This window comes from Strix uralensis, chromosome 10 (assembly GCF_047716275.1).
Source record: "Strix uralensis isolate ZFMK-TIS-50842 chromosome 10, bStrUra1, whole genome shotgun sequence".
NCBI lineage: Eukaryota > Metazoa > Chordata > Aves > Strigiformes > Strigidae > Strix > Strix uralensis.
The window spans coordinates 442,042-467,318 of NC_133981.1; the positions used below are offsets into that span (position 1 = coordinate 442,042).

Here is a 25,277-nt window from a genome sequence, read left to right on the forward strand (position 1 = left end):
CTCAATCATCACAGCTTCTGCCTTGCCAAACAATTACACTACAGAAGACACACTGTACTCTGTTGCTTGGAATGTGGGTATTGCACTTACCTTTAAGTCAGGCTGTAGGACTGTATTTCAGCTTTTCTGAGCTAATGGTCAAGTACAGAATTTCACACTGATTGAAGCATCCTGTAAAAACTGTCAAGGACAAACAGCACAAAATAAACATGTTGTTTTATTTCATCTCTGTTTACAAAGTTTCCATACAGAGTAGTGCATGCAATTTTAACAAAACTCAATGCTAGTTACTGAGCTTTATGGTTAAGATGTCTTCATTCCGTTGTGCCTTGTGAGCCTCAGAGCAGTCCAAACACCAGCATAAGGCCTTCACTTTGGAGATGACTTTAGTATCACGTCTAGTCTATCACATTTAACACTGACAAAGACCATGAGGTATGCTAGTCTGTTACCTGCTTGTAAAAATACATTACATGTACAATAAGGATACTTTATTAGTGTATTAGACTGAAAATACAAACAAGGCAGGATAGTTGCAACAAGGAAAAAAAACCCCACTTTTTAAGTGTGAAAGCTGAAGCCACTGAAACATTTTTTTTTCATGTTGATACCAAAAAAAACCTTTGTGTTACAGTGCAGGGAGCAATCCTCTTGACCAGCAGACAAGTCTGTCTTAAAGCTGTTAAATGATTCCAGGGATTATGTTTAGCTATCTTAACTTTTTTTGCTGCCTTCATAAATCAGTGCCACAATGCAGGTTTTTTTAGTTTACAACCTTTCAGAATCCTGTTCTTTATTTCACTTTGTACAAAATAACACGCAGGGACTTAACTAATAAAACATCTCTGTATAAAAACTTCATGGTCTCAAGACAATCTGTTGTGCACACCTTTCAACTTCAGATTTAAGCTACAAGTAAGAACAACATCAGCTGTCCTTAACTGGCTGCTCTAAGTTACTTTGATCAGTTACTAACACTATTAAGTGAGCCTATAGGTGGGTTGGTTTTTTCAAACAACACTTCCACAAGTCCCTACTTCCACTTACAGCAAAATAAAACTAGACTTCCACTCTTTAAGTAGCATAATTATTTGTGTCTCTAAAACATTATGCAATGCTTGGGTTACAGCTACACTAATATATATTATCAGAGACATAGTTAAAAGACAGGTCCCATTCCATAGAAGTTTACATTTCTGAGTTAGCCCGCTATTATTAGTGCTATACAGTGTTATCTGCCTGATTTTCCTCTATTTCAGCTTTAAATAAATACACCCTTTAGATGAACTCCTCCCCACCACCCTTTCAAACACCAGTGCCTGACAGTGGACCTGCACCTCTCCGATAAAAGCAGCTCAGGCCCCACCTCCCACCAGCTGACCTGGCCCTGAAGCGATGCCATTTCGGAGGCAGCCCTCAAGCACAGCCTTCAGCCCTACCACGCCACAGGCTGCGGCCGTGCCCTGGCCACAGGATCACAGAGGACTCCAATTGGAGCTTCTTATTTAAGACAGACATGCCTGATTCTCGTAACAGCTTCCAAGGGGAATCAGATGTGAAAAAGAGTTGCTACCTGGCACTGTCACAGCCGCAGGCTTTGTCTCCCAGCTTGCACAGCATTCAAGTTCAGTAGAACTTCAGCTCTCCATTGTAAACAAGATTTTTGATCCTTGAATGCTACAAAAAGAGGGTTCCAGTCTCACAAATACGACAAACATGATCATTCTGTCACCCAGAGAGTTTAAAGAAATGCGTAGATTCTGTAAGATAATTAGGAATTGGAGGGTCACCCTTTATATTACAGGTTGAAATAGTGCTAGCCGGATGCTCTCCTCTGGAAATGAGCAGATACCTGCTTGTGAGGGAACAAGTTCTCTGCAGCCAGCACAGCACTCTATTACACTGTAGTTTGTGCCCAAAGAAAATGGGAAACTAAAAGTGATGGACAGCATCCAAATTTTACTTGGGAATTTTTATAAACGCATTAAAAAGTTACTACTCATATTAAGATCAGTTACAAAGTTGTTCTCCGTCTTAAAATCCCTTTCATGTATTGGCATTGCACAAAACTGATCTGCAAGCCTGTCTATTCTGCACCTCAAAGAACCACAGTAGCCTTTAACAGCACTTTCTCATAACCCCATCAGGCAATTAAGCGAGCCTGTAACACCGCACTGTGTCGTTACCAGAGGACGCAGAAGTTTCAAAGTTTTCATCTCTTTAGTCAAAGCCCCACTTGAAAGGCCAATACTACAATACTACCACAGAAAGGGGGAAAGATGACAAACCCACATTGCAGCCATTTCCAAATCATAGTTCCCTATTAGCACTTAACCACTTTGACCAAAATAAGCACACAGTAAGACCAGTTAGCATTAAAAGTGTTGTAACAAGTTATTTTAAAATTTCTTAGTATAAGTGTTTGAGACCAGCAGCATACTTCAATAATTCTCTCTTCAAGACAGAGTAGTAGTGGAAATGACTAACTGAAAGTGCATAGAAATCATGATTCTCCCAATTCCCTCCTGTGATCTGTACTCCTGCTTATAAGATTCTGCTCTACCTTCCCATATTTAACAGCAGAAATAATTATTACACAGCCCTGTTGCTGCCTCAGCAGTTGGATTTCTCCTTCTGCTTTGCTAATGTGCGCTTCAATTCCTTTAAGTTCTCTGTCAGCACCTCCACCTCATCCATTCGTCCACTATGTTTGGCATCAAATATATAAGCTTTGATATTATCTATCTGCTGGAGAAGCAGTTCTTCCTCAATAGCCTCCTCTCCAGAGATCTCATTGCCATCCTCTACTTCAAAGGGATTGGTAGAGGATCCCTCTTCAAATGGATTCCCAGAATTCCAACTGCCCCCCGGCTTTTGTAATGGATTTTCATCCTCTTCAAAAGGGTTTGAAGTACTGCCAGGTGCTCCATTAGTTTGTTCATCCTCCTCCTCATTTTCAAATGGATTATATTCTTTTTTATCTCTTTGCAGAGCTGTGTTAGAGAAAGAAACCATTGGAGAAGTGTCTTTGGCGAATGGGTTAGTAGGATCTTCCTCTAACTGAGGGGTATCTGCTTCATCTTCAAAGGGGTTTAGACAGGCTGTCTGACCATGGCCTTTGTCACACTGTGGGACATTCTGGGGTTTGAGCGTGAAGATCAAGTGCTCTTTAGCTGGCAGCTGCTCAACAGCAGGAATTTCAAAATTTGGGTCCCCTTTCATCTGAGCAATATCCAAATGCAATGTATGTGCTGTCAAGTTCTGATTCTCTTTTGCAACTTCATGCTGATGCTGCTTGACTTCTCTGAAGTCTAAGGAGCATGTCCTTGAATGCTGAGACATGAATTTGTGGTGTTCTCTTTCCCACTCTTTTTCACGAAGGATCTGAAGTTCCTCCCTCTGCATCTCTTCCTCTTCTGCCTGTTTTTTAGAAAGCTCAATCGCTTTCAGAGTTTGTTGTTGATCATATTCATCCTGAAGCTGCCTCAGGTTCTCTTGCAACATATGAACCTCGTCTATCCTATTAGCTGCCTGTGCTTGCTTAATAAAGGACGTGATATTGTCAATCTGCTGAAGAAGAGGGTCTGCTATCTCGCTCTCTCTTGGTATGCTAGATGTAGGTAACCAGCCTTCAGATTTCCTGACTCTTCCTTTTTTCAGGGGAGTTGCATCACCATTAACTGTGGCTGCAGATCTGGAGATAAAGTCTTTCTGCTTTTCCTCTTGTTTTCCATGTGTTTCAAGAGCCACCTAAAACAAAAAACATCTAGTAAGAGAACACCATGAGCTTGAAAAATTATGTTCTAAATATCCATAGGTATAAGAAGTTAGCTGATCTTAGACATTGCTGGCTGTCACTGAAAGGTATCAGCTGCATTTTTGGTTACTTTGTAGAAAAAGCTTATTTTCATAATATTACCTAAATGCTTCCCTTCAGTTTGTTTGTGATGATACTGATCAAAATCCCTTGACATCTGCCTCAACAAACTTGAGGGCAAGTAGGAGCAGTGACAGTGCTTTATAGAGCAAAAAGCCTAATGCAACTGGGCAAAGAGAGGTCTAGACTGATTCGGACAGTAGCTGTATCCCATCTGACTACAGCAAACATCTGTGCTACAACATCGGGGTTAAAGGTCACCAATATCATTAGATTCTGGAGTGCCACGATTCTGATTTCTCAACTTCCCTCTCAAGATAAAGCTGTTTTAGTTTACAGTTAACGATGTCCTCCCTCCTAGCTCAAAAAAACACTCTCTCTGAAGAGGCATCCTTATTTTAATATGTCCTTTATCACCACTGAAAGAAGTCTCCAAATTCTGCTTGTGCAGATGAACTCCAGAACACCATCTGAAAACCCCAGTAGGCCAACACACTTAGTTTAGGGCCTGCTCTGCATGTGCTGCAGCAGGAACAGCACGTGCAACCAAGGCACTGCTGCTCTCTAAATTAGTTCAGCTGCTCAGTACACACCTACTTATGTTCTGGATAGAATGCAACAACGGTGTTACACAATCCCTGAAAAAGGGTATGGAATGATCTGCATGGAAAAAAAAAAGAAGAACTGAAAGCCAGCGCTAAAGGCAACTATTCATAGACACAGAGCTACCAGGCTTAAGCCCTCGGAGGAGGCCCTGGCACAAGAGTAACAGATCGTAGCCTGTCTTACCATATGCAGTCTTCTCTTCTTCAGTTCTTCATACTGATCTTTGGTTGGCAGTGACATTAGGCCAAGCAGTTTTTCCTGGAAAAAAGTGAAATATTTATAGTGTTGCATGCAGGCGTGCAGCCAGTTCTCAAGTACTTGAACAGAACACCCCCCAAACAAGTAAAAGGTACTTGTACCCTGCAGTCACCACTGCAAGTCTGAGCACGTCTGCTGCCGTGACTACTGCTAGCTAGGCTCAGGCTCCCACCTCGGCCAGAGACCACGCCAAGGTTCACACCTTCTCTTAGGTCCCTAAACTAAGACTACACTGCCTGTATTCAAGCTAGCCCATTTAAGGCTACCGTAAGTCAGGGGAACAGAGAATATAAACAACGAAACCTCCTGTCAAAATAGTTTCAAACCACAGGGATGCCTGGCAAAGAAAAGAACACTATATACAATTTATATTCAGCTCCCAACATTTACCTGAACAAAAAGTGTAGCTGAATATCTGATCATCCTCTGAAGTTGTAGTGTTTTAGGATGAGGTTGGGGATCTTCATGCAAGCCCAGACTCAAAATCTTCTTACTGAATCAAAGCAAACACACAGCCTCATCAGTTCAAAAACAAGGGCCAGTGAAAATGCAACAGAAGGGGAGACAGACAATATTGGATGAAAATTTTCTGATTTTTTTTAGGTAAACCATTTTAGATATTACAAGTTATAACACTTTCCACTCCCACCATTTTTTTAAAAAACAAACCAAAACCAAATAAAAAACCCTGTGCCACTATTGTTTCCCCTGTGCTCGGTTATTTCCACTGCAGAGGAATGCATGATTTTTAAGGGTAGAAAAGGAACTAGAAATGGATGGCGCACAGGAACAGCATCTACCTTTTCACATGCTCTTTACAACTGAGCAGACAAACTGATTATCCATATGAATAAGCAGGTATATGCTACACAAACATAGATACCAACAGTTGAGAAAAACTACAGAGAAGTTGTAACAGAGGGAGGGGGAGAGATCTTTTACCTTAAGGCATCTATAAATTCGTATACTTTTTGAATCTCCACCCTCAAGTCATTAGCATGTTCAAGATTGTAGGTTGTCTCCCCAGCACTATGAAATAAATACAACTTTAAGTCACACATCCAGCTAACGACACATACAACACTACAAGTTATCCCAAAATGACTTAAGATTCACAATGGTAAGAATAGCTAACAATAAAGGGGTTGAATGATTTTATTTCAAGTTCACTGTGTTTAAAAACCCTTTCTTTGTGACAGAAGTGGAAAACAATCATCTTGTGAACATGAACATTTCATAGAAGATAATTTTATTTATAATTGTATTATTATTTACTATTATAGCAAAAATTGTATTTTAATACAAGAATACCACTCTAGCAATAATATCTAAAACATACACATACTTAGCAAATGCATCTATTTAGTGTTTTTTTCCAGGCAATTGAGTGCAGAAAAAACCCTGACTGATTGAATAAGTAACTAGACCACCGAAGTAAAATAGTTATATCTACTAACGTTTGTCAGAAAGCAAAAATCTACAACCCCACATGGGTATAATATTAAAGATGTTGGTAACACACTTTACTGCAATCTCACATTTACTGATAAAACAAATTAGGATTTAACAGGGAAGACTCACCAGTTTTTAGCTTCCCTCTCCTTTTATATCACAAATATAAAAGATAAGGATCACTCTCTCAAAAGCAAGTTCACTACCCACATGATTCCAGTTTCTGGGACTCACTACTAGTTAGAAATCTTTAATTTCATCAGTAGGAAGTCTGTTGTTTGCTGACATGTGCTTCCATTATCCAGGACATTCATATTTTTACTTTTCTCCAGCTGCCAAGCCACGTAACACCAGCTCTCATGAAGTTATGACAAAAAGCTGTAAGAGCTTAGCAAGTTTTTCACCTTCTATACTTCTTTCTTCCTTTTGGAAGGTGTATTTTTACAAAAACAGTTTTATGATGAATGACAGCCCAATTTTTCTACAACCACCAGATCTAAAGGACAGGTAGAGAAATACCTGTTACCTGTAGCTTCCCAAATGCATGTGCTTCATAGTTCAGGACCAGTATGTGTATTTCTCTACTATACAAGCCAGAAGTATAACCTGACAAGCTCTTGCAGATACAGCTGGAGAGATTTAAGTGACTGCAGTGAGAGGACACTACTGCTAGAAATGATGCACAAAAGTGTGTGATATCTGAATGCTGCTCATCTATTGCAGCCCAGGGCAGGCCAGCTAGACCCAGAACAACTGTCAGGTGAAGGGTGCTTCACACCAGAACAGATGAGGGGTTCAGACCAGCCTTTGTGCTGGCACTGCCTGACAGCCACAGGCACCATCCGGCTGAGGGCAGCAATACCCAAAGTCAACTGTTCTGAAGAGGCTCATTTACACAAGAATTGTAGCCTTGTACTTTCTTTTAGCAAAGATGACATGTCAAAGTATGACAGTGGTGCCTCACTGGGAAGTGGCTTTAAAAAAAAAAAAAAGACTTCTCTGTATGCAATGTTACCATTAATAATTCAGTACTACTTTGTTTGAAGAGCATCCAAAAGACAACAGATATCTAACACAGCCTTTCCTTATAATTTACACTCTTGCAGCCTTAGCACACCACTTCCTTACTCATTTGGGGAGGAAAAATACATATATTCATAAACAAAATCAGCAAGTGGGGCTTACTTTAGTGATTCTGCCATCCTTATGTATTCTGGTGCCTTCTGGTCAACCTTCTCCATGCAGAGTCGGAGTTTCTTGTTTAAAACAAAACGTATTTAAAAAAAGAATTTATATTAAAACATTAATACAAGAACGTGCCAACATATACCTTTCATGCTGCCTGGGCACATTCAGAGTTAACTGTGATGAAAGCCATTTAACTCTTCAGAATGACAAGTCCCTCCAGTTATCTTCAGGGCACGGTCAGGAACAGAGAAAGACTCCCTGTACCCCTTCAAGGTGAATTCTGAATTCAGAAGCTGTTTTAATGGATGACTTGGACAACTTCTAGCCTTAAATCTTTTCACAAAGAGCACCACAGAAACTCCCATTAACACTAACCTGGCGGGTTTGTGGACTCTACTGGAAAGATCCCTGATGATTGTCAGTACCTGCTTTCAAAGCATATTTGAACGCCATGTTCCAGCCATACGCTGTTGATTTACTGTAGATGGTTCAAAAAAGCATTTGCCATCAGTGTGAGGACAAACAGTGCTGACAACCTCGAGTCCTACAGTAACATGCACTTCGGGCTGCACTGGTATATCACTGGTCTAAACAGGAACTGTTCTGAGGAATCCCAGCTGACACAGTTCACAATCGTAAGAGAGAGGCATCTCGGAACTATGAGTTCCACATGAGGAGAATGAAGATTTGTCTTAAAATGATGAAGTTATTGTGGGATATAAATGCTATATGGCAGCTGGCTCTGTCATTTCAGATATACCTTTGTTATGTGACATAAGCACCCAGCAGAGTCTATTCCAACACAAGTGAGTATTAAATCATAAAGTAGGAGCTTGGACATGAGATAAGAAGCCAAAAGCCAAGTAGTGACAACTGCAGATAGACACTGAGGGTGACAGCGGCAAAGAGGCTGGTTTACCTCATAGAGCTTCACAATCTCTGGAGTGTATTCCTTCTCATCAATCTGTTGTTCTCTTTTCAACAGGGTATCTTTGCAGTGCCGACAGCAACGGATTCGGTCATCGTCCTTCTCATCCAGAACCGAGCTCACGCTGCTTATGCTGCTAATGCTGCCACGGCGGGAGCCATGGACACTGTTGGGTGAGGAGTTCGGGCTCGTATGAGAGCCCAAGGCCTCTCTGCTGGCGCTAGTGAGTTTGCCTAAAAATTATACACAGGTAATTTTACAGTGACTGGAGAGCCAACAGATTTTACCAATGCAAATTAATTGCATTTTAACAGAAACTTTACATACAGGTAATATTAGAAAACCAAGTTGAAACAGGCTGCTGAAAGACATGCAAGGAACCCATGACAACCAAGACTGCAAGTCAGAATTTGGGTCTTCACTGTAAATCTTGCTCCATTTTCAGAGCAGCTACAGAGCAGACTGCTGAGAACCAGCTACTTTGCTTATGCCTAGAAGCAATCTCATGCTGCAGCTTGCGCAGTTGTAGAGTAGTGGGTGGAAGAACAGCTATGTTAATGCTGTCCATGTTGTGTGCTTGAACACTCCAAAAAGCACAAATTTATTTCCACCAAAAATACCGTCTCCTCTCCAACGCGCTAGAAATTAAAGGAAATTAAAGTTTGAAGGGTTTCTTAAAGGCTTGTGGATGAATTTACTTCATGTCAGCATTTGGACAATCATGGGCAAGACTGGAAATAGCCACAATAGCTTTCTAAATGTGAAGAACCTCAGCAGTTATAATTCCTAAGGGTAATACCTCCATAGTTATGGTACTCAGTAGAATAAGACACTAAATATTAATTATATTTACTAGTAGTATATACTACTACTACTTCTAGTAACTTTTTCATGGTTATGTAACACTCCCAGAGCTGAAGAAGGAACAAAGAATGGATAAATCATTCTTCTTACTCTGTTTCACAGACAAGTGTCTGCATGAAACGGAATGACACATTAAGGACCAAGTTTTCCACACAGGCAGAATATTACCAGCAGCTTTTTTTCTAATGGCAAAAAGCCAGGATGCAGTTAGCACCCTGGGTGAGCCAAGGAAAGGAGGAATTAACACCACACACTGTACTTACTTGCCAAAGGAAGACTGACAAGCTCCATGCACTTCTTGCACATAATAGACCCACAGAGGCGGCAGTGGTGACGTCGGTTCCGAATACTGAACTTATTGCCACAGTCTGGGCAGAACGGAACATCCTGATCACTGACCCAAGGCACAACAGACTTCTCTATAGCTGTGCTCGGGCAAGAGGGGAGGGAATACACACAGTGTAATTAATTCAATTAATTACTCAGCTGGTTAAACTATAGCAGCAAATAGTCTGAGGTAAGCTCATACCAACCTCTTATTTTAGCTGACTCAGTGTTTGCTCTGTCAAATGATGTAAGCTAGTAGAAGATAAACAATACATTCAAGAAAACTGTACTTTTGCAAGAAAAAAAAAAACCCAACACAACCCAGCCCAACAAGAAACCTGGCATTTTTAAGAGATAGGAGTCTCAGTGTGTTTTACACCAGATTCCTTCAACTTTCCTATTTATTTCTAATGCCATATTCATAGAAGTAGTGCTAAACAATGACTTCCAATCCCATACAAATCAGAGCATTTTGGACATAATCCTTACAGCATTCAACATTACTGCATCTGACCCAAAATCTAAGTATATCATTGGTAGACTTTGAAGAATGAGAAACTGGAAGAATCATCACAGAAACATTAGGAACAAACTTAGTAAAGGAAGAGATGGAGAAAGTATACAGAAAAACAGATAGTTCCTGAAACACATGGAAGTAGCATCTTCAGCTCGAAAACAGTGCATAGAAACAGAAATCCCATCCACAGGACAGGGTCAGACCAAGCACAGTACTCAAGGATAAAAAAGGAAAACAGTAACATGTGAAGAGGGTCATAGTTCAGTATCCTTTGTGAAAGTGCACTGCTAGATAAATGGGCACACTTCATACTAAAATACGATTTTTTAAAAAAATCTAGGAAACATTTAGAAGGCTGGAATATTAAAAAAGCAGCAAATTTACCTTTTCTAACCTGATTATTAACTTATTGACTTCAACTACATAGTGATCAATCCTGGCTGCTCGGTGTTTCTTGAAATCAGAAAGATGGCTTCTCATAGCACCTGGAGAGACAGCAGAAAGTTTTCACAGTCACCCAGGTGTTCTGTATGGATTTAAATGCATTAGGGGTCCGAATCAAATCCCTGATGACAGTTCAGATTTACAGAAAGCTGATCACCAAGTATACAAAAGAACAATATAGCACCTATTTAAGAAATGTACAATTCATACTTGACAACGCTGGTTTCAAGTTTAAGTTTTGATCCTTTTCCAAGTAAGATGAGCCAAGTGTTAAAAACCAGTTACAGACAAAAACCAACTAAACCAACCAAAGTCTTTCTTCTGACTGGTAGAACACAAAATCAGATGTTGCTTTTTGATACTACCTATGTAAGAATCTCACTTCCTCATGCTAACCATGCAACCAAAAAACCTCCAAAGCTGAATTCATAGGAATGAAAGTGCCCGCTCTGTGTAAGTAAATTCATCTACTGCTTTGGAGACATCACATGGTCCGTTTCACAAACCCACCAAATCCCATCCTAAAATCTGTAAGGTTCATCTTCTCCACTGTGATCAGAAAACCATTCTCACTTCTCTAATGTTCAAAAGCCTTCCGCTAGTTCACTGCCTGAATTTATTCTTAGCTAATATTTGTAACTATTTCAGCAGCAATCATAAGACAGAGTCAAAAGTATAATATTCCACAGAACTCAGACTCCGCAGATCTAAAGGAGTAAGTCCTAGTCTGTCAGCAGCACAGGGGAAACTCTCCCAGGATCCACCAGAGACAGCGCTGCCTCCTCCCCCTAGAAATAACCATCATCTTTCAGTAATAGCAAGAGGCAGTTTCCAGTAGCAGTATTTGCAGTTACAGGCTTGGTCAACTTATCCTTGAAATTCTACAAACGTAGATTTATATTCAGAAGTGTGGGTTTGGGGTTGGTTTTTTTATTTTGTGGGTTTTTTCCCCTCCTTTTTTTTTTTTTTTTTTTTTAAAGTCGCCTCTTTTTAATGATATTATCGACACCTCAAATCCAAGGAAAAAGCTGAAAGACTAAATGAATGGACAAGCCTTTTGTCAGTCATGTAAACTAACAAGTGTAGCCCAACAGCTGGAGATTTCATATAGCTATAGCTTAATTATTAATTAGTGGATTATCTGTTTTGTAAAAAGCCACAGGACAGTTGCAGAACACCTCAACGAAGCTAGATGCACAGAGGTAAACATGCACTCAGCAGGTCTCAACAGCTCAGGCACAGTGACATGTCAAACAGCCATCCTGCTCTCAAGGTTAGTTGGGTTACTGATTCTATACTTTTTTTTTTCCCCCCATGATCTGCATTTTCCCCATCACCCCACACAATGTAGGCAGGCTGCACAAGATCAGTATGCAAACCATAACCCCGTGCTACAGCAAATCAAATGCAATACAGACAATCCCATGCAACTTCAGTAATACCGTAGCACTTTCCTAATTTAGATGAAAAGAGAAGTTACCCCCATGGCGTATCGCTTTCTGGCTCTCCTACCTACTTCCTGGGGCTCCCACATGTATGGGTCTACTCCACCATAGCTGAATGACTCATATCGTTCCTGAGATCCAGTATCAGTTCTGTCATCTCCTTCTCGTTTCAGCAATTTCTTCTTTGCTCTTCTGGCCTTCTGGACTAGATCTGAAAAAGATAAACGCAAGTTATCAAACGCGGTATCCACTGAGTATCTGTCACATGAAACCAGTATGAAATATTCCTCATCTTTTAGCACAAGTCTTTTTCCTTGATGACAGGTTTATCCTCATGTTCTGTTTAGAACCAGAACATGGTTCAGATAAACACAGACTACATGAAATGCTCTTTGTTATCTGTCATAAAGTAGCACTAAGGTTTCTAAATGACAAAACAGTAGTTTCAGACACTCCATTCGGGGACTTCACTGTAAAACAGTAAGCTGCCTTAAACTATGGGACCCATTTCACAGCATTCTGGGACATCACACAGATAGTATCTTAATTCTCTTAGTTCCCAACAATTTTCTTAGGATTCAAGGATGTTCAACACTTTGTCTTGTTGCACAAACTACAAACTAAGAATTTCGTTGCGCTTGTACACCTAAATAATTTCAGAGGTATTAAAGAGCCCACTGCATTATCTCATATGAATGCTAGTGAGAGGAGGGCAGTCTCCTGGGCCAAAAAAAAAAGACCAAGAACTTGAAACTTCAGAGCTTTTGTTGCCCTTGCAGCTATGTTCCTCTCTGGATGCTAGCAGAAGTTGAGGTTACTGCTTCTCTTGCCAAACACATTCAGTATCTCTGAACTAGATTTTTTTTATACCTCAATCTTTCTAACAAGCTGCTGGGAACCATGAGTTAGCATGTCCTTTCATATTTCTGATTTTCTAATTTAGTGTCCAAAACAATGGAACTTCCCCCTAGACCTTCCTGGAGTCTGTCCCCCAGGCTTCAGCCACTCGGGCTGTGCCGGCCAGCCCCTCATGCAGACGTTGTACTTTCCAGCAGTTTTCCCCCTCCCAAATAGCACTCAGTGGTATAAAACACACTTCTCAATAAAACTGTGTCAGGTTGGCGAGGGCTTTGCTAGCACTGTAACATCATTTAAGAAACAGGATTCCTCCTCCCCCTGCTCCTCTCAAGCCAGCGTAGCAAACGCCAGCTAGACACTGTAGTTTCTTAAGTTTACACTATCGAAATAGAAAACATATTTGCACTTGAGACTGCGAAAGCCTGTCATACTCAGAAAGAAGTAGGGACACCTCATGGCTTTGCCACAGACACAAAAGCTTGGTTTTCACACAAACTTCACAATCTTGTTTGCCATGAAGTCAAACTTAACCACCTCAGTATGACTCAACTGAAGTAATGAGGTGATTTGTAAGCACCTCTCCTCCACAATTAGGATAGCTGGAGTTCAGCACAAAGTTGTGCAACCACTTGTGATGCATAGTTGGAACACCAGTCCCTAAAACAGGTCATTTAAATAGGTGATTCTGCTGACCTTCCTTCTTCTACAAGGGACTTCACTGGATACACCTTGACACAAACAGCGAGGACAGAAAGTAAGCAGACAAAACCGACATGCTTTATGCAAGAACATGCAGGGAAGACAGCCTGAGAAGTCACAGTACACTATTTGAGAGTAAAAGAACACAAGAGAACAAAAATCACAATGACAGTGTTTTGTACTAAGTAAAAGAAGCATTTGGGAAATCTTACCAAGACTAAGTTGTTGTTTTCTTTCCTCTTACCACAATGAAAAATGACATTGTTGTTCTGGTTTACACACTCCACAGAAGCATCTGTGATTCAGCTCTGACAGCATCGTACCCATGATGAGAATGTGACTGCAGCACTGACCGTGCCTTCACTCCCGAGAGCTCGGCGCTACCAGCCAGGCAGTGGCCAGGCTGATGGAGAGCAACTTAAAGATTCACAAAATATTAAACTGAGCTACCCTTAAGATAGGCTTGTTAAAAACACAAACTTTTCACCAAGAAAAGAGACTTTTGAAGTCATAATCATTGATCTCAGGAAAAAAAAGGGGGGGGGGGGGGGGCAGGGAAGAGTGAAAATTCAAGACTGTCAGGCCACTATTTCTAGCATAATAAAACCAGAAAGATTTTTGCAGGGGACAGAATTACCACCAGTTTTTGCACATTTTTCTCTCAATGTAACATGACACTGTGTATGCAAGGGAGGTAAAAAGAGGCAAATATTTTAGTTAGGCAGAATTGAAAGTGATTTCTCAAACACCAGTAAAAGTCGGTAATCCATAACACGACCCTGGGACACTCCCAGCATCTACTGCCAGCTCCACCACCCACATTCTTTTCCATCTTTTCCCACCAACTGCCTTCCTCAACTTTACATGTTAACTGTGACTACACTTTAACAGGGGATTAATGAATTGGTACCTGGCAGGTACCAGGGATTCCCCATATTCTGTCAGCTCCTCAAGTTAGTGTTTGGGAATTCGTGTGGGTTACAGGATAAATCAAGAGTTTTCAGAAACCCAAAAGGCCAGTAATAAAAATCATGCACGAAATCAGACAGTGGAAGAGTGAAGTCTGTTAAGAGCCTGCTTTAGAATCTACCTACTGAAAGTATTGGGAATAGCGTAAAAATGATGCCTTGGTCTAAGGCGATCTACAGACAAACCCCAAAGCCCTCGTGACTCGTCCCGGACACGGCAGGAGCTCGCAGCACCCGCAGCGTCTTCCCGGCCTCCCACGGGCGGAAGGGGACGCGTTAACGCGCCGTCACGGCTCTTACTCTTGATCTGCCCTTTGACGTCCCTGTCCTCGCTCGAGTGCTCCTCCTCGTAGTGCGCCTGCAGCTGGTAGAACGACTGGAGGTCCTTCAGGCAGAGGGGGCACAGAAAGCCCTCCCGCATCTCCCCCGGGTCCCCGAAGGGCGCCGGGCAGCCGGCGGCCATGGCGGCCCAGCGGCGGGGGTGGGGGGGGGGCAGCGTCGGCTCCCCGAGCTCAGCCGCGGCGCGGCCGCCCGGCGGGGACGGGGCGGGGGGGCGAGCGGCGTGGGAGCGGCATCGTCCTCCGCGGCCTCCTGAAAGAGAGGCGGCAGCGGCGTCGGGCGGGGCGCGGCCGGGGGACGCCCCCTCCCCCCGACCCCGGCGGCCGCGTCCCGCTGCTCCGCATGCGGCAGCCGCGCAGGGAGCAGCGCCCGGGGACGGGGGCGGGGCGGCCCGTTCGCGCCGCTGCTCCGGCGGCAGAGGCCGGGCGGTCAACCAGGGGCTGCGGCCGGCGCCAGCGCCGAGACGGCGCCAGCGCGGAGGCCCCGCCCGGCGCGGCCCCAGGGCCGCCCGCGCAGGCGCAGGGAGGCAGCGCGCGCCAGGCCCGTTGCCCCCCGCGCGGCCGGGGCGGGGGACGCGCAGCGGGAGGGGGCGGGGCCTAGCGCTTGCGCCGGCGGAGCGGCCATTGGGGGCACCTGCCCCGCCACAGGGGAGCCGCGAGCCCCGAGGCGGGCGGCCGGGCCTCACCTCCTCGCCGAGGCAGCAGGTGTGTGTCCCCAGCGGCAGGGAGGCCGCGGGCCGCCGCGCTCCCGCCCGCTCGCTCGGTGTCCCGGCTGCCCGGGAGCGGGAGAGGCCGGCGGAGGGCGGGGCGAGCGCCGAGATATCGATGGGCGGGAAGGGCGGGGACAGGGAGGGCTCATCCGGGGCCGGGGCGGGGCGCCAGGCCTGGCTGAGGCGTTTGCAGCCAAGCGCAGAGCTATCGATGGAGGGCGGGAAGGAGGAGGCCTGAGTAGGGACGGAAGGAGGGGCCTGAGGAGGAGGGGGCCGGCGCCTCCCCTAAGGGGGGTGCGGTGGCCGCCCCCCTGTTTTCAGCCCACGTGGAAAGGGCCCCAGTCGCTGCTGGAGCGTCCCGAGGCTCGTAGGTGTGTATGAGGGAGGTGGTGTGAGATGGTGGCGACAGAATCCCTCAGGAGCGGGCGGCCTTGCCGCGCTTGGGGCGGGAGAGAGTGGTGTGTGTCCCCCCACGACCTCCCACTGCTTCGGGGCACCTCACATAACACTTGCCTCTTCTGCTGGCTGCTGGTGGGTTTGTGCTTTGTATCCTTATTCCTGAGCATGCTGGGGAGAGGACCAGTGGCGCTAACAACGGCAAGCCTGCTGTTCCCTTTCTTAGCCTGCCAAGTCATTCAAAAGCAAGTGTTCCAAAACTGTAAACCGTGGCACTAGATGACATGCTACTCATAGAGCCACAGAGAGAATCCAGGAATCCCACCACTGCTTGCCTTGGTGGCCGGAGAAATACTTGTGTAAATCAATGACAGCAACCTTAACAGCATCACTAGAAACTAGTTGTAAGCGTGACTGCTTTATCACTGAACTAAGGACTGGTGTTCACTCTAGCGTTGCATCCTTTTAGCACGAAAGGGCATCATTTGTTACAAAGAAATTAGTAGAAATAATATGAAAAATCCCTACTCAGGGGAAAAAAGTATTTAAAGACTGTTATGCGTAGACAGGCAACCAGACAGTAATGATTTCTCTTCAGCCTGGATTTTATACTTTCTGTTTCAGAAGTCAAATCTTGCTGTGTGATTTCCATTCGTTGCAACAATGCAATCTGGTCTTTGTGGGCTGGCTATTACATGACCACTCTCAGTACATTATCACATCACCAATGAATTTCACCTGGTTTGTGTTTATAGTTCCATCATCCAGCAAAAGTATAATGGGAAATCAAAGTCTCAAAACCAAACTGATCTAACTATAGGAGTAAATGAATGTTATAAACAGTCAAACTCTTGGATTTTTTACATGTACAGTTTCCTGTTAACCATTACGCTCTGGTTTTCAAAAACCATGCAGTCTTGATTCAGTTATGAATAGAGAAACAGGCAGCTGTGGAAATAATGTAGAACCCTGGTTGTAGTCACCTTCCTATTCAGAATGCAAAACACAGACCCAATTTCTCTTTAATACTAAAAACTGTAAGAGATCTTATCATGCTGTAAAAGCTGCCCTGGTCAGGTGCTCTCCCCACAGTATACTCAGGTAAATTATAAGCTGTTAAGCTTTTTTTAGAAAGTATGATTGATTGATACTTTTTTTTTTCTTTATTTAGTAAGTTAAGGGGCTGTATTAACCTCAAGGTCTTCAGAACCTGAATATATTTTTAAGTGTTACCAGTTTCATTTTAAAACTTGAAAAGTACTCAGCCTATTGGGACTAGAAATGAAACTAGCAGTGTGTTTAAGGAAGGATGGTACTTGAAGGATGAAAAGGGAAAATTAGAAGTAATCACCTGACTTTTCATGACGCTTTTGTTATATAAAAAGTGTATTTCTGGCCTATTCCAGACTTAGCTGGAAGGATTTAACAACACATGGAACAGGCCTGCCAAGATGTGCTCAGTACGGTCCTGAGCTGGCAAAGCCTTCTAGCATGCACATCTCATCAAAGCTCCTGGGTTTTTTCTCATTGCATAGGCCTATATTTGGAATTGGGGCTTCAATCAATAAACATCTTCTCTCATTCCTGTCATCCTTTACTCCTCTTTTTTTCCCTGATGCCTGTTTTCTGATGTCTCTTACTGTGTTCACACCCTAAGGCGGCACCTTTTCCTACAGAAGTATGTGAGTCTTGAATCCAAGCAGGGTTGGTCTCCTGTGATCTTTCTCAGTAGGGAATGGTTATCTGCATCAGCTTCAGGTCCAAAATTTTAAGCCTTGTCTGAACAGGGAAGACCCTGGAACAATCATTGTGGAATAGCAATTATTCTACATTAGCTCTGAATAGGCTCTTACTCTTCCCGTGAGCATCACATTCAAGCGCCTGTGTTACAGAAAGAAACAAAGGGGGAGGGGGGGACAAATTTGAGATAGCTACAGCACTTTGAGTTTCCGCTTTCCCAGATTCATATTAATTCTGAGAGTGTTCCTTATCTTGGCAAATCCTGAGATTAAAACCTGTTGAATGCAGGAATTACAGTATTTACTTGTTTCTCTAATACAGCTAGCAGATATTTGGGCATTCAAGTGTGCTTCTAATAGTATGTGCATCTGCTTAGTGCTGGAAAATTAAAATTATTACCTCTGTAATAATGCCAGCAGAGTCATTTCGTGCCATTCTGTGGGGCAGGCACACAGTTCCTTCAAGGAAAGCATTAAGGATGTGGATTATGCTCACAGTTTTGAAGTCTTTAATTCTGAACTGTGTGAGTTGTCTTTTGCAGTTCTGAAAGAAGTCAAAGGAAGGAACTGGAGGTAAGCTTTAAGGGAACAGTTTGTAAATCCTACTGTATTTCCCTTTGATTCACCAAATGTGAGTTTGGCCCTCAGCCTCCATTTTTTCCACTTGGTTGTTTTATGATGCTCACTTATGCAGAAGTATCTCTGTACTACTCCATGTATCTGCTGCATCTCTCAGACTGGAAGCTAAGAATTGCGTTAGCCTGTCCATAAGGCAACATTTCTTTGCAAAACAGACTGGAAAATCCAGGGTTTAACTGATCCCCGTCCCTGAGGAGGCACCTGTGTCCTAATCCGAGGGTTTTGTGTGGGATAGGAGGGGGTGGGTAGTTGGGGATGTGAAGGAGACGTCTGCAGCGTGATGCCTGAGGGGGGCAGACCTGGAGCAACACAGGGTACTTCCTGCCCCTGGAGGAAGAGAGCAGGATCCAGCCCGAGGCTCAGCGCCTCTGAGGATTCACCTGCCGCGGTGGCGTCCTGCTTCCCCTGGGCTGGCCGGAGCGCGGCTGTTTCCTGGCACTGAGCCGTGCTTGTGCCTTGGGAAAGCTCAGGTGCAACCAACTACCTCTCCCTTTGCTGTCACCTTTGCTCCTTTTGTGCAGTGCTGAGGGCAGTGATTTACCACTCCCTGAGCCGGGGAAAGAATGCTCCAGAGATACAAGTGTCCCTGGAAGAGCTGCAAGATCTGTGCGTGGATGGGAGAGTAGTGAGGATGAGAAGGGCAGTGGTGGGAATAAGTGGAAATGAAAAGGCAAGAGTGGATGCCCGGCTTGTAGGGGGGGTTCTGTAGGCATTTCACTTTTCTCGTTCCTGTTTCATGTGCATGTTTTGTGCATTTAGTGGGCGTAGGGAAGGGACAAGAAAAGGGCAGGGTGAGGAAGGGAAGACGTGCCTGTCACTAGATGGCACACCGAGCCCGTCTGAGAGCGGCCGAAGACTTGCTGGGGCCTTCGCAGGGCATTTCACAGCACGTGGGGCCGCTTAGCGACTTGTTTTGAAGATTTTCCTCCAGCAGCAGGAAGGATAGTCCTGCCTCCTGAGCTGTGAGGGCCTCTGCTCTCCTTAGAAGTAGTAAGAATCAGGTCTAAGGAAAAGCGAGGCTGTACTGAACAGCAAGGTCTTTCCTTAAACCTGCCCTTCTCTACAGCTCCAGTAACTGCTTGTTTTCAAAAGGGAAGTCTTAAAGGCTTATTCGAGTGGTGGATACAACGATTGAAGTCTAAGAGCCTACTGCTGGGACACAAACAATGCAGTGAGGAGGGCTGCCTGCAGCGCATTGTGATGAGGGTGGTAACATGCTGGGATGTGCACTAGAAATCAAACATTTCACGGAATCTTTAGTGAGTTAATTGTGCTCTGTTCTATGCTTGACCATGGACTATGAGAATGCATCTCCTCAAATGAATCTTTCTGAATTACTGATAAAACACCATGTTGTGTCAATCACTCTTGAAAAGATGAATTTCATTCAACATTTTCAAAGAAAAATGCCATTTGTTTGCATGTTTCTAAACATAAATGGTCTTTAGCACTTCCTGAGGAACTATTCCCAATTAAATGATTGCACCTCTTTAAAATTATTTGGATCTTTATGAGAGTATTAGACTCTTACTGGGAGTCTCTCAGAGAGAATTACAGAAGCGACAATACAGAGTTAGTGTGCCGGCTGTAGCGATGTGTTGAATGGTGTCTGTTTGCTCCCAAAGAGAAATCTGGGCTCCTGGGTCCCTTAGGGCCCCACATCCCTTTAGAGAGGTGGAGCATGATCTAGATTTGTGCTGGTGTAAATGAGGATAGACTTTGGCTGCTTGTCACTTAGGCTCATCACACTTTCCCACACAGAGAGTGTTCACAAAATGAAAAGATTCAGGTCAGTCTAAAGCAATCCAGTTTACACTTCTTCAAAAATTAATTTGTCTTCATCCAGCTAGCTGCAATGGGAAGAGACGTGTTTGGGGACAAATTAAACCTTACCGAAATGCTACAGATGCCGTTGGGGACTGAATTTGAGTCCGTAATGGCTTACCATTGTGAGTCAATGTAAAAGAGCAACAGTGCAGGAGAGGAATATGTTCCAAAGCAAAGTCAGGCCTGTACTGCCCCGCCTGCAAAACCCCACATCCGTTATGTAACTCCTCCTACTCCGCTGCACTCAAAGTCCTTTGCAAACACTGAGTAAACAAGTTGTAAAATATGTTTGTGAGCTGTTGTAGTAACTCCAACAGTGAATTTTGGGACCTGGTCTGTTGCTAAATTGGTCATGAATGACCAAGAGGAGACACTTTGGTGGGAATACAGCTGAGAAGAGGGACACCGTCAGCGCTGTAGCCATGGCACAGTCCTGTCAAAAATGTGGTTGTTAGGTTCACACGTGTTCTTCAACTTCTTGGAGTATCTTCAGTGCCATTTGGAATGTTAAATAATGGAATCTGATCCCAGCACAGGAGAGCTCTTTGTAGACTAGAAGTAATTCTTGATGATGCCTGTCTACTTCTCAAGGAATTCACTGGAACATTTTTGCACAAATATGGCTTACTCACTGAAAAAAAAGTTTTAAATATCTGAAAATTAACAGTGTTGAGTTCAATATAGACTTTGGGGCAGAAGCAGAGTGGAAGGTCAGAATGATCTTCCTAAGTATTCCCTAAATCAAACAGTTAATTTAAATTGATGCTGTGTTTAGAATTGGCCTAAATTCAATTTTATAATTTAATAAATTTTTTAAAATTCCTTTAAAATCTCCTAACATTGAAATGGGTACCACAGAATTCTTCCTACACATAAAATGATCTCTTCTTTTAATTTATCTGAGAAAACTTTTGTTTGTTTGTTTAGGTGGACCTAAACCAACATTTTCTGAATTTTTAATTATGTTCAGAGAAGTAAAAAATTTGCATATCGCTGCTCTTTTTAACAAAACTCATATATTCAATATACTCAAGCTGCTTATAGTAAACACTTTGATACAAAACAAATTTGTTTAATTAGTCTGTGTAGAGAGGATAGAAGCTCTATTTCCATGCCAAACCCATGATTTTTCCTGTGTTTGCAGACTCATCAATCAAAACTGGCAGCATGATGATTTGTATGAGCTGCAGCTGACAACTTGTGGAGCCCCATTTATCTGATTTGCCCATTAACTGCTTCAGTACTGGCAGGCCAGTCCTCTGTACAAGTTTATGTGGTCCCTTAACACTGCTGAAGAGTCTGGCATGTTGGTTCCAAGTGCCGTGGAATGGCACCACTCTTACATAAAGTTGGTGACTTATAAAGAAGGGAGACAGGAAGATTCAGAATTCCTTTGTGTTTATGTTTTATTTAATGTTTTAACTGTAAGATCCATTTGCCACAATGTCTAGATTATGTTCAGGGCTCATTTCAGATTTCAAGCACACCCATATTTGGGTGCTGTCTCCTATAGCCTCTCTTGTCTTCTATTTCCTGTACAAATTTGTGCAACAACCAGTTCCCATCTTGAAAGCAGCAGGTATAAAATCAATAAGCAGAATACCCTCAGCAGTGGGTATTCGGCAGTGAATGATTTGTGATTTTTTTGCAAGGCTGTTGTTGCTGTCTTCTTCAACAACTGCTTGTTCAGAGAGCTTGCTTTTTGTCTTGACTGCTTTGGCTCAGAGAACCTTTCATAAAGTCTTACTATATTTTCCATTTGTCTTGGCTTTTCTCTCTCCTCCTCCTCCTCTTCTCTTTCTACAATAGCTTCTTCAGGCACCCCACACATCAGTACCAGCTTTGGAATCAAGAGGGAATTTATGCTGGAAACATATGCTTCTTGTGCAAATTAAGCTTCTCTGTGAAACTTATGCTGGAAACATATGCTTCTCTGTGAAAATTTCAGGCAGCCTCTTCAAAGCAGGTCACTTTCCCTAGTTTTCCCAGTTATAATCTCACAGTTTCCCTATACCGATCACCTGTTAAAGTGTCTACACTGCATCATACTCCGTTGTGTTCAGTTAGGATATCCATTATAGAGAGAAGGTGGCAATGAACTAACTTCCTTTGACATGGCAAGTTGGATCTTGGTTTACCTCCCTCTCATTTTGCAGGAGTATTTGCGTGATTCATGAAGTCCAGATTCTCCCTCTTTCCGGTTCATGTGAACGTGAGGAAGGTGCGTTGTGTGTTAGGGGTGAGTAAATGATGAAATGCCTCCTGTGCCCATGTCTGTGAGGTGCTGCTTTCTTGTTGGGATCACCGGCTGTCAGTTCAAACCAAAGTGGCTGAAATAAACTCAGGAGCTGTCTTTGCCTTTGGCTAGGATCATTCCATTACATTAGTATCTGACATGCCCAACTCTGTCAGGAACCAATATTAAGCTCCAGCGTACCAATGCAATTTGTGATCAATAAGATGTTGGTTCTGCTTTACCCTCCTTCAGCCTGTGCTGCTTCGTTTCATGTAAGCAGACAAAGTGAATTGGCAAAGTGATAAATGTCCTTTTCTTGGTTTCCTTAAGACTTTTAAGCTGTAGTGGTTTCATCAAGGGAAACAAACCACAAATGTCTTCACACAGGTCTAAAAGTAATCTCAAGGCAGGTAGATAACTCAGTTTTCTCAAGGAACTTCCCCATCTGTTTTTATCAGAGGTCTCTGTGTTCAGCCTGAATCCTTCCTCATTACCCTGGGGCCTTGATGCTATTCTTGTTCGGAGGGAAGTGGGACTTCTGCACTCTAATGCTGATAGTCCACATATCTGTTTCCCAAAAACTGAAGGATTTCCCTGTCTGCATCTTTTGTGTCCTGTCTCTGGACTGCCTAGACCTCACCCAGGCCCATCCCTTCTGCAGTGCTGCTCCACTTGGCTGCTTCTGATCATAGTTTTTATTCATAGCAATGTCCTGACTGATGCTTTAAAATTGCAGCTGGCTGTTTAATGTTCACTGAGTGAGTTACCAGGCAAGCAGTGACTCCACTTCAGCTGTGGCGATGATGTTTTCAAACTTGCTCCAACTAATGAGTCATTAAAAGTAGTAATAAAGGGGTTTGTTGGGGCCGCATGTCCCTTGGAAACACTCAGCCCATGCTAATTAGAGTGGGTTAGCAGAGAGGTCAAGGCTGATAAGGGCACAGAACAGTAATGGTGAGGGGAGTTGAAAATAGTTGCAGGAAATGTTAATTATATATCTTGTTCACATCAACTCTCCCCTCCCATTGAAAACAAAGCTCATTTTGAAGATACTTGTAAAAGTTGCTCTTTAAGAATCAAACTCCCTTATGTCTCAATAACTGGTAACATGCCAGAAATTTAAAACTGCAGTAAACATAGAACTCATCTGTGCGTGGTTGTTTTAGTCTCAATTAAAGCTGTAAATAAGATTTTGTGTGACTGTGGTGCCACATTAGGGCCAGTGCACAGCTGTGGACCTAATCCAGATTCTGCAGAGGACAAGGGAGATTCTTCCACTGACTTCCATGGCCTTTGGACCAGCTCTGCAGTTGATCTGTTATCACTCCTGAAGAGCCACAGGCTGTCCTACGGACAGATAGTGCCCTTCATCAAGGAACTTTGCAACTTAAAGGCCCCTTATGCACTTATGTGCAACTACATTTATGTGTGACCAAGCAAAGCTGGTAACATCTGTAGATGTTTGCATGGATATTAAATTCAAATACAAAATGACAGTGAGGGGAAGGTACACAATAAAGATGATGAAGGATGTGCAATTAATAAATTCTTACCTTATAACTAAATAGTATATGTCTGTAGTTCGTGTTGCTAAGAGATTGCATTATATTTGCTATTCAAAGCAGCAGAGCATTATAGTATAGAAGCTGGTTCTTTTCTGGTTAGTCCCTTAGCCAGACTCCAGAGCCCAAAAGTTTTTAGGGTGCAGGTAAATCTGACAAACTTCAGAACTTGTGCTTATGTGTGTTTCATAGTCCCCAAACTGCCAAATCACAAATGGCAGGCAGTCCTCTGAGAAGGGTGCTGCAGGAGAAGGAGTGTTGTACTTGAGTGGTGGTATGTCTGCAACACTGCAGAAGACAGGCAGAAATTAATTGAGAGGTGAAATGTTCATGCAGGTACTGAGAGAAAATGTACTTTCAATCAAAACAAAAGTCTGGACAAATTTTGTTGGCAAGATGAAATATTGTATTGAGTTACTTAAAAAAAAGTAGAACTCTTAAAATATGTAATATTTTTCCCCAGTGAAAACCCTGTCTTCCCTTTTCTTGACAGTCTTTTATGCAAGTAATAGAATGACTGAGTAATTTTCTCCATTGAAAGTAAATGCTAGCTTTTGAAAGTTTTAAAGGGAAAATTTAATATAAAATGGAGAAAACTGAGATTTTTGTTCCCTTTTTTGTAAATGGTCTTATGTTTCAAAAAATGCATGGGATTAAATAAGGTTATCAGATCCCCACCAGGTGCAAGTTCTAACCTACCTGTAAAATTTTAATTTGGTGATTAATTTTACTCTTTCCTAGGTTGTACTTGTAGCTCTATCTCCCAAGTCTTTTCAGAGATAATGTAGCTTCATGAACCATGTTTAGCATAATCAAAATAATCACGTAGGTGCAGGTATCCCAGGATGAAGGAGAACTAGAACTAGCTATATTAGACAAATATCTGTGGAAGGTTAAGACCATCCTACTTCATCCTCTTGGGATTTCGGTCAGGGCTGTCACTTTTCTGGCTACTTGGCAATGATGGTTGCATTTTTGTGGTGCCTCAGGAGCAGATTTGCTGGCTCTTTTGACTGTTACGTACATGGGAAATAGGCAGAAAGTTGTCCTGTATTCAGTTCTGTTTCCAGGGTCATTGTCTTTGAGTTTCTAAGATTTTCAAACCCAGGTCATTAACAAAAGCTCAGGACTTTTGGCTCATGTTTCAATCTCCATATTATTCTGTTTTCTGTTCATGGACATGCCAGGCCAGCATCAGGAGCTGTGCATGTGGTTCTCTGAGTGGAAATCTGTGTCCTGTCCTTTAAACTGGCTACTGGCCTATACAGCTTGGAAGGGGATTTTTCACATGTGGTCCCACCCCTGTCCAGGAATCCCTGAGAGTGTTTCTGTCATGTTCCAGAGACCTTTTGCTGGAGTAACAAAGGGGTTTTTTTTAAGTAATTGAAATTTTTTTTAA

The 25,277-nt window shown here is 43.0% G+C and overlaps 1 protein-coding gene and 2 long non-coding RNA genes across 7 annotated transcripts in view; 2 read left to right on the forward strand and 1 right to left on the reverse strand.

Annotated features, from left to right (window-relative positions):
* Positions 1-199: 199 nt before the first annotated feature.
* RBSN (rabenosyn, RAB effector) lies at positions 200-15,573 on the reverse strand. Of its 2 annotated transcripts, none has more exons than XM_074878729.1 (12): positions 15,456-15,573; positions 14,732-15,022; positions 11,974-12,117; positions 10,402-10,502; positions 9,707-9,752; positions 9,437-9,598; positions 8,301-8,542; positions 7,379-7,449; positions 5,684-5,770; positions 5,132-5,234; positions 4,667-4,741; positions 200-3,750 (listed from the first exon to the last, which is right to left on the reverse strand). In XM_074878729.1, the coding sequence occupies exons 2-12, from the start codon at positions 14,892-14,894 to the stop codon at positions 2,614-2,616; spliced, it is 2,331 nt and encodes a 776-aa protein (XP_074734830.1). In that variant the 5' UTR covers positions 14,895-15,022; positions 15,456-15,573; the 3' UTR covers positions 200-2,613. The 2 variants fall into 2 exon arrangements, with proteins under 2 accessions (XP_074734830.1, XP_074734831.1); XM_074878730.1 differs by lacking the exon at positions 15,456-15,573 and adding an exon at positions 13,676-13,866 and having other exon boundaries at positions 14,732-14,781.
* LOC141947558 (uncharacterized) lies at positions 8,459-8,988 on the forward strand. The gene is made up of 2 exons (XR_012630200.1): positions 8,459-8,559; positions 8,639-8,988. It is a non-coding gene; the product is annotated as an uncharacterized LOC141947558 (long non-coding RNA).
* LOC141947557 (uncharacterized) overlaps positions 15,354-25,277 on the forward strand; it is a 62,396-nt gene continuing 52,472 nt past the window's right edge. For 2 of the 4 annotated variants that reach the window (XR_012630197.1, XR_012630199.1), the window contains exons 1-2: positions 15,705-15,850; positions 22,237-22,301. This is a non-coding gene — a long non-coding RNA (uncharacterized LOC141947557). Of the gene's footprint in view, positions 15,475-15,704; positions 15,851-22,236; positions 22,302-25,277 lie in introns of those variants that run through there. The other 2 variants (XR_012630198.1, XR_012630196.1) reach the window with 2 other exon arrangements.